At 38.5% G+C, this 10,658-nt stretch overlaps 2 protein-coding genes across 2 annotated transcripts; one reads left to right on the top strand and one right to left on the bottom strand.

Moving 5' to 3' along the window:
* Window positions 1-1,785: 1,785 nt before the first annotated feature.
* Window positions 1,786-7,126, bottom strand: LOC128204301 (torsin-1A-like). Its single transcript, XM_052905712.1, has 6 exons — window positions 7,108-7,126; window positions 6,803-6,931; window positions 5,153-5,415; window positions 4,677-4,849; window positions 3,879-4,000; window positions 1,786-2,430 (listed from the first exon to the last, which is right to left on the bottom strand). The coding sequence occupies exons 1-6, from the start codon at window positions 7,124-7,126 to the stop codon at window positions 2,189-2,191; spliced, it is 948 nt and encodes a 315-aa protein (XP_052761672.1). The 3' UTR covers window positions 1,786-2,188.
* Window positions 7,127-8,700: 1,574 nt separating this feature from the next.
* Window positions 8,701-10,398, top strand: LOC128205170 (multimerin-2-like). Its single transcript, XM_052906629.1, has 3 exons — window positions 8,701-9,049; window positions 9,306-9,407; window positions 10,051-10,398. The coding sequence occupies exons 1-3, from the start codon at window positions 8,767-8,769 to the stop codon at window positions 10,356-10,358; spliced, it is 693 nt and encodes a 230-aa protein (XP_052762589.1). The 5' UTR covers window positions 8,701-8,766; the 3' UTR covers window positions 10,359-10,398.
* Window positions 10,399-10,658: the final 260 nt, after the last annotated feature.

The raw sequence follows: 10,658 nt of genomic DNA on the forward strand, positions 1-10,658 counted from the left end.
TTACGCAAGTGGATGAACTGTTACGAGTGTGTGTCAGGATAATTCGCAAGTGGATGAACTGTTACGAGTGTGTGTCCATACATAACGCAAGTGTATGAACTGTTACGAGTGTGTGTCCATACATAACGCAAGTGGATGAACTGTTACGAGTGTGTGTCCAGACATTACGCAAGTGGATGAACTGTTACGAGTGTGTGTCAAGACAATTCGCAAGTGGATAAACTGTTACGAGTGTGTGTCCAGACATTACGCAAGTGGATGAACTGTTACGAGTGTGTGTCTAGATAATTCGCAAGTGGATTAACTGTTACGAGTATGTGTCCAGACATTACGCAAGTGGATGAACTGTTACGAGTGTGTGTCCATACATTACGCAAGAGGATGAACTGTTACGAGTGTGTATCAGGACATTTCGCAAGTGGATGATCTGTTACGAGTGTGTTCATACATAACGCAAGTGTATGAACTGTTACGAGTGTGTGTCCATACATAACGCAAGAGTATGACTTGTTACGAGTGTGTGTCCATACATAACGCAAGTGTATGAACTGTTACGAGTGTGTGTCTAGACATTACGCAAGTGGATGAACTATTACGAGCGTGTGTCCGGACATAATGTACGTGGATAAACTTTGACATAACGTGCGTTCGTAAACAGTTACGAGTGTGTCAGGACATAATGTACGTGGTTAAACAGTTGCGAGTGTGTGTCAGGACATTACGCAAGTTGATTTACTGTTGCGTGTGTGTGTCAGAACATAACGTGCGTTTGTAAACAGTTACGAGTGTATCATGACATAACATAAGTGGGTAAACAGTAACGAGTGTGTCAGGACACAATATACGTGGGTAAACATTAACGAGTGTGTCAGGACACAATATACGTGGGTAAACAGTAACGAGTGTGTCAGGACACAATATACGTGGGTAAACAGTAACGAGTGTGTCAGGACACAATATACGTGGGTAAACATTAACGAGTGTGTCAGGACACAATATACGTGGGTAAACAGTAACGAGTGTGTCAGGACACAATATACGTGGGTAAACAGTAACGAGTGTGTCAGGACATAACATACGTGGGTAAACAGTAACGAGTGTGTCAGGACATAACATACGTGGGTAAACAGTAACGAGTGTGTCAGGACATAACATACGTGGGTAAACAGTAACGAGTGTGTCAGGACATAACATACGTGGGTAAACAGTAACGAGTGTGTCAAGACATAACATACGTGGGTAAACAGTAACGAGTGTGTGAGGACATAACATACGTGGGTAAACAGTAACGAGTGTGTCAAGACATAACATACGTGGGTAAACAGTAACGAGTGTGTCAGGACATAACATACGTGGGTAAACAGTAACGAGTGTGTGAGGACATAACATACGTGGGTAAACAGTAACGAGTGTGTGAGGACATAACATACGTGGGTAAACAGTAACGAGTGTGTCAGGACATAACATACGTGGGTAAACATAGATGAAACATTAAGTCGCTAACAACTTCAATCCAATTATTTTTGTAGAGAAACTTTTCATTTCTTAACAGATCACCTCTTTTACGAAATACCATGGCTTTTTTTACTTGTATTAGCCTCTAGACTCCATTTATTACAGTAAACTTCTAATAATGACAGTGACCTATTGATATCTTCAGGTGTGTTGCCTAGTATATTCATATCGTCGCAAACAATAGTAGTATAACTATAACTTCATTAATAGATATAGAGTTAAGTTATGACACATAATCGATAAAGACAATACTAAATTATATGAGTGATATAGAGTTAATCAATCTGTTCCGCCATACATGTATATATAAGTCATTGTATTACATTAATTTGTTCACGGGTCACGTTGGCCTATTTCAAATGTGTATTGTGTGATATATTTCTTTGAATAAACATTCTTCTATAAATGATAGCGAGTTTAATTTGAAAGAAAGGTGCAGAAAACACGATATTTCTATCTTAAGAGATGATAGTAGATCACAGTAAACCTTTAAGCACTCGCCAATTATTTAATATTTTTGCGTAATCAGCTAATAAATGCACGGTTACAATCATGTTTTCATAAATTAATATTTTCCATAAATGCATTATTTAGAAAGTAGTAAAAGCTTTGACACTCAAAAACTGTGTTTGTAATACATGTGTTTGTATTGATTTTGAATATGAGTGTCACTTTAAACAGTTAGACTGATGTTGGCACATCCCGTCTCGGCAAATACGGGGTGGGTAACAGGATTAAACTTCCGGCGGCGCATGGCTGCCTGCACATCCTTCGACTTTCGGTCTTCGTCCAGAAAACGAAGGTAGATCATCTCCTGGATTATACAGCGGCGGACGGTGGAGCGGTCGAGCGGAAGAAAAGGGATACTCTTGGTAATCAAATTATGTTCGATCATCCTCCGGTGCCACCTGTCGTCTTTGAGTAAGGGAAAGTTTAAGAAGATAAGATACAGGAATTAAGATGAGTAATTTAGAAACCATTTATCAAACATACATGTAGTTTGTACAGAAATGCGTAAGGGTACCCTAGGCTTCAACAATAAACTTTCTGCAAACACGATTCAAGTGCTACATTCAATTCTTTGTACACGTGCTATTATACCTTAACCTGACTATTATTTAAGGATTAAAATCCGACATGTTGCATTTTATTGGGGTATGGTATGCAATGGGGCTGTTAAAAATGGGTTTTGAACTGCGCCATTGTATACCATACCCTAATAAAATGCAACATGTCGAATATTAATACTTATATTTACATTTAGTTAAATCTACATTTCTTCTCAAATTAATAGATTATTGAAGAGCCTTTTCTCTCTTTTTTTCTTTCTCTCGTTGTTCTCAACGGCGGGTAAATAAGAACAGCTATCGTAACCTAATTTATACGACAATGAATGCGCAGATAAATAGTTCCTTATTTATATGTTTATTTTCTATATTTTCAAGGTCAAGTATATAATACGTATTATAACTGTATTACAACTAGAAAAATACAATTGGAGTTATGAAAAATAACAGTAACAAGAAAACAACAAAAATATCGCCACCTTCAAAGTTCTCATTATATCTCGCGATAATACCCGAAACTAGCGTTTGTTAAGTCACGATCGAGTTTTCAAATTGGAGAGAAATTCCAGTCAATTTACTTGTTGAGCGTTATTTTGAAGAATCAGTTGGTGTATGAATCATGTTGGAATACGGTGTTGGACAAATCAGCAAATGCATTGTCTTTTTTTGGAAGTAAACATGCAATGAGGATGAAACGTCTCTGTGGAAACGACAGTGGCGGTGGGTGGGGTACCGTAAAATTTCGCGGAAGGAAAGCCAGAGGACGCGAAAAGACTTGGTGTTGAACTGAGCTCTTTCTTCTGGACGTTGCTGAGTGCGCTGCAATATGTTATTGTTTCATTTCCTCGATTTCATGTTTGGTCTGATGCTTTATTTTTACCAAATGTCAATTCCAAATTCCGAAATAAGTCGTCGTCATTGTAATGTAATATTCTTCAACTGTTCCACCCATCTTAAAATCATCTCAATTAAAATCAATCAAGTTATCATTGCTAATTTTGTTTCAACTGCTTTACTAAATATTGCAGTTTTGCATGTTGCCAATAATTTTACTACGATTTCATTGAAAAAAATAGTTCCGTAGTAAATATGCCCCTCCCATTAGTATTATTGCGCCCAATGACAGGACAGAAGTATCGAACAAACGCACGCGATTTCGATGGAAAATGCCATTGCACTTTATACAGATAAAATGTGAAATTGATAAACAACAACCATCGTTAAGGAAAGAAGTGTTACTGTAAGTATTTCTACTTGTCAGTTAAACGAAGCAGGAGCAAAGCATTGATGGATTACCGGTGTCACTGGAAGCGGCAGTGATAGCCGCCTGGAGCTCCCGGCGATTAATGCGATCGCGGTCGATGCCGTCTTTCCACGAGTCGAGAGCCACATCCTCCAGGTTTTTGGAACCGATATGGCTGCAGAGATAGAGATCGCAAAATTAAATAGATGGAAGCTCTTACCTGCTCAGTACTATGCCATGTAAAAATAATATGTTATTTTTTGCTGATATTTAATTGGCATGATCTAAGAATATTTTTGTAGCCAAATTCATAAAACCTTTGACTTAAAGATTGGCACCAAAAAAAAAGTTTTTTTTTCTGTAACAAATCTCAGGAAAAAAATATCTAATAGAATGTGTTACGCTTTGAAATCATAATTTAAAAAAAGTACCAAAATTGAAGTCCTACGTCTTACTAACTGAGCTATTAAGGCTTGCTCTAATCGGGTGACATAATTAAGCTAGACACCTACCTCGGTAATATCACGTGATAACACCGACTAGCCAATCACGCATAAGGAATGAATTCTACCTAGTAGACATACCCAGTAATCTTTTTTTAATGGAAAAATACGAAATAACTGCTGAACTTAAATTAATTGTAAACTATGTGGTACTTCAGTTAGTAAGTTTCAATGCATTGTACACATCGATGCCAAGTTTATGTCATTTTTCGACAATTTTCTTTTTTTCCCGCTATTTTATCATCTGTGAGACAGCCCCTTTAATATCCGATGCGGATTCTGTTTGAAAGAAAGTAAAAACTCGTTCCGTATATTTTTTGTCGGAGAACGAGGCTGAATAGAACTCACGTGCTGAGGAGAAAAATGGCCTCATTTTTACACGGATAATTATGGTCACTGTCCTCAAATATTGCCTTCAGGAGAGAGCCGATATTGCCTGGTACGGACGCCATGTCTTGAAACACCACTAGCGAACCCCGGGCGGACTTTAGGGCGCCATCTAACGTCGTCATTATAAACTCCTTTTTGGGGTTGGAAAGGATTTGAAGTGCAACGATTTATTTTTCGGATAAAGCTAATAATAGGCATTGTTTTTAATATGGAAAAGATCCGATTTAAATACATGTCATCATACATCTACAAGTAAGTTGATTTTATAGAAAAACAAACATTATATAAAATTAGAATTGTTGATCTTGGTAGTGTGACAGTATGCATAAAAAGATTTAAGATTTCGGTCAATTTTTTTAAGCGAGAGTTAATATAACTGTTATAAGTATAGGTTATGTTCATTAAATTACAAGTTACTGCATGTGGATACATACCCTGTATTCCTCCCTTGTAGCTCCAACTGGTTTATCAATGACATACACACCGGATGTGCCCAATTCTTCATCATCTTTATGGCCAAACATGCTCCTGGCCAAGAGCATGCTCATCGCGGTCTTTCCGGTTCCCGGACCGCCATGGAGGGACATAACCAGCGGATTCCGTTTCCGGGCTGCGCGATGGGCTTTCATCGCCTCTACCACCATCCCCGTAGCCACTTGCTGGCCCCAAATGTGGTCAGCAACGACCTCCTCAAAGGCTGTTTACATTGTTATAAATGAACAGGAAAGTATCCAAGGTTATGCACCAGTCAATTGTAACCACGGTCCCCCAGGTCCGGGGTATAGCGGGGACTTTGACATTCGGTCTAGCCAACCCCGGGTAAAGTCCCAGCCCTGCGGGGACGTACAAATGGTAAACCCCCGCCAAATGACCACGCACCCAAGGGACCTTTCCCCGCTATATTTTTGAGAACACAAAACCACCGCATTCACACGGCACTGCGGGGCCACCTGGAAGGTAAAAACACGGCCCATTTCCCCGGCTATCCCCGGTATACACCCGGACCTGCGGGGGGCGTGGGGGCGTCGTTACAGTTGACTGGTGCATTATCTTCAGAAACTCCAGAAAAACTGACCGTGAACTACATGAAAAATTACCCGGACCGTCTCTATTTATGAACCAGTCAATTATAGCCAGGCCAGGGGAATAGCAGGGATTTTGACTTTCGGTCCAGCCAATCCCGGGTAAAATTTCCGGCCTGCGGCGACAAACTGCTAGTAAAATCCCCGCAAAATGCCCCCGCACCCGGGGACAGCCTAGGTAAGGCCCATACCCCGCTATTTTCGGCGCGAAAAAAAAACCCACCGCATTCACTCGGCATTGCGGGGTCAAATGGAAGGTAAAACACGGCCCATTAAACCCGCTATCCCGGAATACCCCAGATCTGGGGGTGCCGTGGTTACAAGTGACTGGTGCTTTATATCAAGAACAACTGATGTTCTGTCATGTCGATCGGTTAACTCAAGTTTTAAAATCGAACAAAGTCGGCACCAACGTTGTTAGTTTTTCAAAAACACCGAGGGATAATTCATAGCCGATGTGATGATAGTTGTAATTAAGTTGGTGCTACTTGATACTTCAAAATACAATGTATTAGCATGCTTAAGATATGCCTGCAAATCCACATTTCCAAAAAATAACAGATCTTTGAAGATATTTATTCAGTTTAAAAGGTGCCTTATTTGTCTGATAAAGTTGTCCGAGATTCCTTAATAAAGCCTGCAAACTTGTTTGCAAAACATTGTACTTCAATAACACTATTTTGATACAACTTCGGCGTCATGAAAATGTCAATCGTGTGGTCTCTGAACACAGCAGGTTAATTTGATCTTGCCAAAAAAACATTATTATTTAAATCTGATTGGCATAAACACAAGTTATTGGCGTACCTATTGAAGCAGGTTAAAAGTTAAACATTAAGAAGAAATACTTCAAATTTTATTTTCATACTTCATATTAAATATAGATAAAAGAAGTTTAAACAAACACTAAAAATCACGACCCTTGGTGCGCAAGAATGAAAGCAGTATACTAACAATAGTGAAATAAAACAATAAAAGATAAAGCCAAGTTTATGTATTTACCTTCTATGCGGGTGAGCCCACATTTACAGGGGTCTGGAAACAGGAAGTAGTGTCCGCCGGCGGCCAGCACTCCTGTCACCAGTACAACCAGGCATGCGGGTACCACCTTATCCCAGAACAACAGCAGACCTCCAAAAATTTGAAGAAAGAAAATACATAACAAGACAGCCAGAATGGCAACAAATATATAAAAAAGATTTGTGTCCTGTCGTAGGTCCAAAAGAAGCTGAAACGGTGCGTCTAGCATCTTAATTACATTTATGAGAACTGTATCATATTTTAAGAGCGAGTAATCCTTTAGTTACTTGTACATTCTATATCCATTCAATAGTTTCCTATAGTCTTAATACAGATATACAAAATGTTTCTTGTGCAATAAATATGCAAGTTGATATGCTAGTAGCAACTTTGAAACGAATTATATATAGCATTAACGTAATTTTTAATTATATACAATAATCATTTGCGGAATCCCATGTATATTACGAGTATAATTATATTTCAGAAAGTTAAATATAATAATGACGTATTTTTTGCATATATAAACAGTATTGTTAAGACTAGAATTGACACATATTATAGTATGCTATGTTAAAAATATATTTTTTATATAAAATGGCGTCCGACGGGGACGCTACGTCGGCGCGGGATCATTTTAGGCAATCGGAATGTTCTATACAGATCTTGAGCGTAAATAGTCCAACAATCATTCCACAAGATTCATAGGGCATTAAAGCGAGATCGTGCTTAGTGATACGTTCTGAAATACATAAAGATATCATTTTAGTTCATTTGAACTAAAGAAACTCAATTCCGTCCACAGGGAGCCCGATCTAGAAAAAATACTTATTCCATTTGCAGGCTTATACGAAGAGTTACTTTCAGAATCGAACCACCGGATAATGGATATGTTCGTTGCGCTATTGAATTTTATGAAACTTTGTTGGGAAGTAGTGTAAAGAAATGAAAAATACCTGGTTTGTTGACTTTTTCATAAACCGCGTGGAATCATTTCAGCAAGTGCGCGTGACGTAAGTTCCTACCATTGGTATTATGTTCGTTACCAATAACATGTAAGTTGCTATTTTCGTCCAGGGTGTCTTACTTGATAAAAGACAACTATAATATTGAACTGAGTTATTTATAGTATTAATTAGTGATGTAAACTTATGTTTTTGTATGTGTATCCAAATGGCTTCTCTTAACCTTTTTAATCTTTTAAACGCCAAGAATTATAAAAATGCAATTACAAAACCGAAAGTAAAATCTTAGTGAAATCTACATTAAGCGTACACATAGTCATTACGAAATTTCCATATCACGTGACTTTCAGAATACTTAAAATTCTTTGTTGTTTTATATACTAATGATTTGCATTTTGTAACTAAGAGATTTGGTTTAAGTGGGGTGCAAACGTCAAGAAAACCCTAGGTCTTACGCCTCATGGTCCGCGAGACGGACTTCGATACATCTCGTCGATATCTTGACTATATTAATAACATTAATGACACTATATGAGACTCTTCCAATGTTATATATCTAATTATTTGATACTAAATGGCACTGACTTCGTTATAACCCGTGCAACTCTGTCACATTAATTATGTGAATAAAGAAATAACAATGCATAGATGCCTGTCACGGTCGGCTGTTTCTGTTTGGAGAAAAACTTTCGAGCTGAATGGATTAAAAAGCTACTACGTATACAGCACAAACAAATGAAAATTGCAAGCTGAGTGAGTGAATCATCATTCAACTGTTATAAAGTCCGGACAGCACACGGGGCGTGGTTCTGTGAGACGATGGCGAGGTTCAAGTGCTTAGGTATTCTTATCTTGTCTAATCATTGTTGTAAATATTGGCCACTGACTTTTATACATGTACATGAATTCATTCGGTTTTGGTTTGATTGTAATGTGCGAATACGGATCAGGAGTTCCAATAGTTGATCCTGAGATACAACTATGATGGCTGCAGGGACAGGTTTTCTGCTAATATTTCTTATAATACCAATAGTAGTCTCCGGATCCTCACAAAAGACGATCGAGGATGAGTTTGACAAAAAGATGCAACAGCTGGAGAGTCGCTTCACCGCGCGCGTGGCGGCGTTGGAAATGTCAGAGGGACGCCTAAGGGCGCGCCTGTTGGAACTGGAACAGGAAGTGACGCAACTGAAGGCGGAACGTGAGGACAATATTCGCTCTAATGCAGACAGTGCAGATATCATTCGCCGTGGACTGGAAAAGCGTATATAGTTTATTTGGAAACTTATATTGTAGAATAATTTCATTTTGGCTTATTAATAAGGTATACATAAGGTCGAAGTTGGGTCGGGCAATCAGATTCATAATGTTACCAGTAACTCCTCATAAGATAACAACTCATGATCATTCCAATTCAATTCAATTTTATAGAAGTCGCTATGGTGATTGAACTAGGAATTATTTGGATGCTGAAAGATTGGCAATTAACTCGACCCATTCGCTTTGTTTCTCGGTATCAGGTATTCAGTCTTCGGAGGTGGCCTTCCACGCGTACCAGTCGAGCGCCACGTGCACACGTGACCAACAGGTGGTCATTTACAACACGGCGCCCGTTAACATCGGTAAATAAGAACACAATACCATTAAATGGACTCGCTCATGTTTTGCACATTCAAAACGTAATTAGTAGTGATTCCCATGACTCGTATAGCCCGTGAAAGTAGATCTATAGCACGGTGTAAAGATGCACTCTTACTCCCAAATAAGATTTACCACAATTAATGATATTGTTTTTATATTCCTTAAAGGATGAATAAATGTCGAAAACAATGGTTCTTATGAAAGACACCGAGTTTGATTTGAAAAAGGTGTGCATAAAACACGGTATTTCTACCTTAAGAGAGATTATTGTAGATCGTGCAATTAATCTTTTAGCATTCACCAATCATTTAATATTGTTTTGCTTTCTGCTATTAAATACACGGTAACACTTTTGTTTTCAGTAATTAATATTTTCTATAATTGCATAAATAAGTAAGAAGTCAAGGTTTATCAGTTAAAATTGATGTTTGTTATACATGTGCAAGTCTTGATTTAGAATAAGAGTGTCAACACGTATGCTGGCTGTAAGAATTGACTTAGAAACGATACTTAATGTTGTGGAAAAATAGATCGATAGATTCTTTATTATATCTATCCATCTATCTATTTTTCCACAGCATTAAGTATCGTGTGCGCTTAATATATGTGTGTTACTCGTTTTAGGTAAGGGTTTCACTGTGAGTGACGGGATTTTCGATGCCCCAGTTACAGGCCTCTACATGTTTTCGTGGACTGTATTCGCCGAGGACGGTTATTGGCTGGAGTCGGAACTTGTCGTCAACGGACATCGGCAGGGCTACATCGCCGCAGACTCCAGTAACACAGATATCGTTCCAGCCACCGGTGTGGTCATTGCCCACGTGAACGCAGGTGAACACGTGTTTGTGCGGCGCACGGCCGGAGGAGGTTGTTATATACCGCGTGACGTTGTGCGAAATTCGTTTACCGGGTTTATTTTGTTGTATCTTTGAATCACATTAAGTTATAAAATAAAGAAACATATGTTACCGACTTACTGTTTATAGCGGTTGTGTTCGCGTGTCATAAAATGTCAACACTTCATCTAATTTAAAAAGAAAACTAGTGTACCGCTTTAGTCGACGTCAGGCTTATAAATACAGTATACGTTTGCATTTATAAGTTTATGCCCCTTTCGGAAATTGCATGGGGACATTTATGATGCATACAACACTGGTCGTTACCAACTGGTTGTGTGTCAGTCTCTCGCAATAATGAACTTTGAAATTCAAAAAATATAAAAGGTCTTTTCT

This window comes from Mya arenaria, chromosome 10, assembly GCF_026914265.1.
Source record: "Mya arenaria isolate MELC-2E11 chromosome 10, ASM2691426v1".
NCBI lineage: Eukaryota > Metazoa > Mollusca > Bivalvia > Myida > Myidae > Mya > Mya arenaria.

Excerpts from the sequence above, each read along its gene's own strand:
- LOC128204301 (XM_052905712.1), bottom strand. Across the intron at positions 4,850-5,152 it reads CTACAAGGGAGGAATACAGG|GAGTTTATAATGACGACGTT; the intron begins GTATGTATCCAC and ends AACCCCAAAAAG. Across the intron at positions 4,001-4,676 it reads GCCATTTTTCTCCTCAGCAC|CCATATCGGTTCCAAAAACC; the intron begins GTGAGTTCTATT and ends CTATCTCTGCAG.
- LOC128205170 (XM_052906629.1), top strand. The coding sequence starts at position 8,767 with ATGATGGCTGCAGGGACAGGTTTTCTGCTAATATTTCTTATAATACCA. Across the intron at positions 9,050-9,305 it reads TCGCCGTGGACTGGAAAAGC|GTATTCAGTCTTCGGAGGTG; the intron begins GTATATAGTTTA and ends TCTCGGTATCAG. Across the intron at positions 9,408-10,050 it reads CACGGCGCCCGTTAACATCG|GTAAGGGTTTCACTGTGAGT; the intron begins GTAAATAAGAAC and ends TACTCGTTTTAG.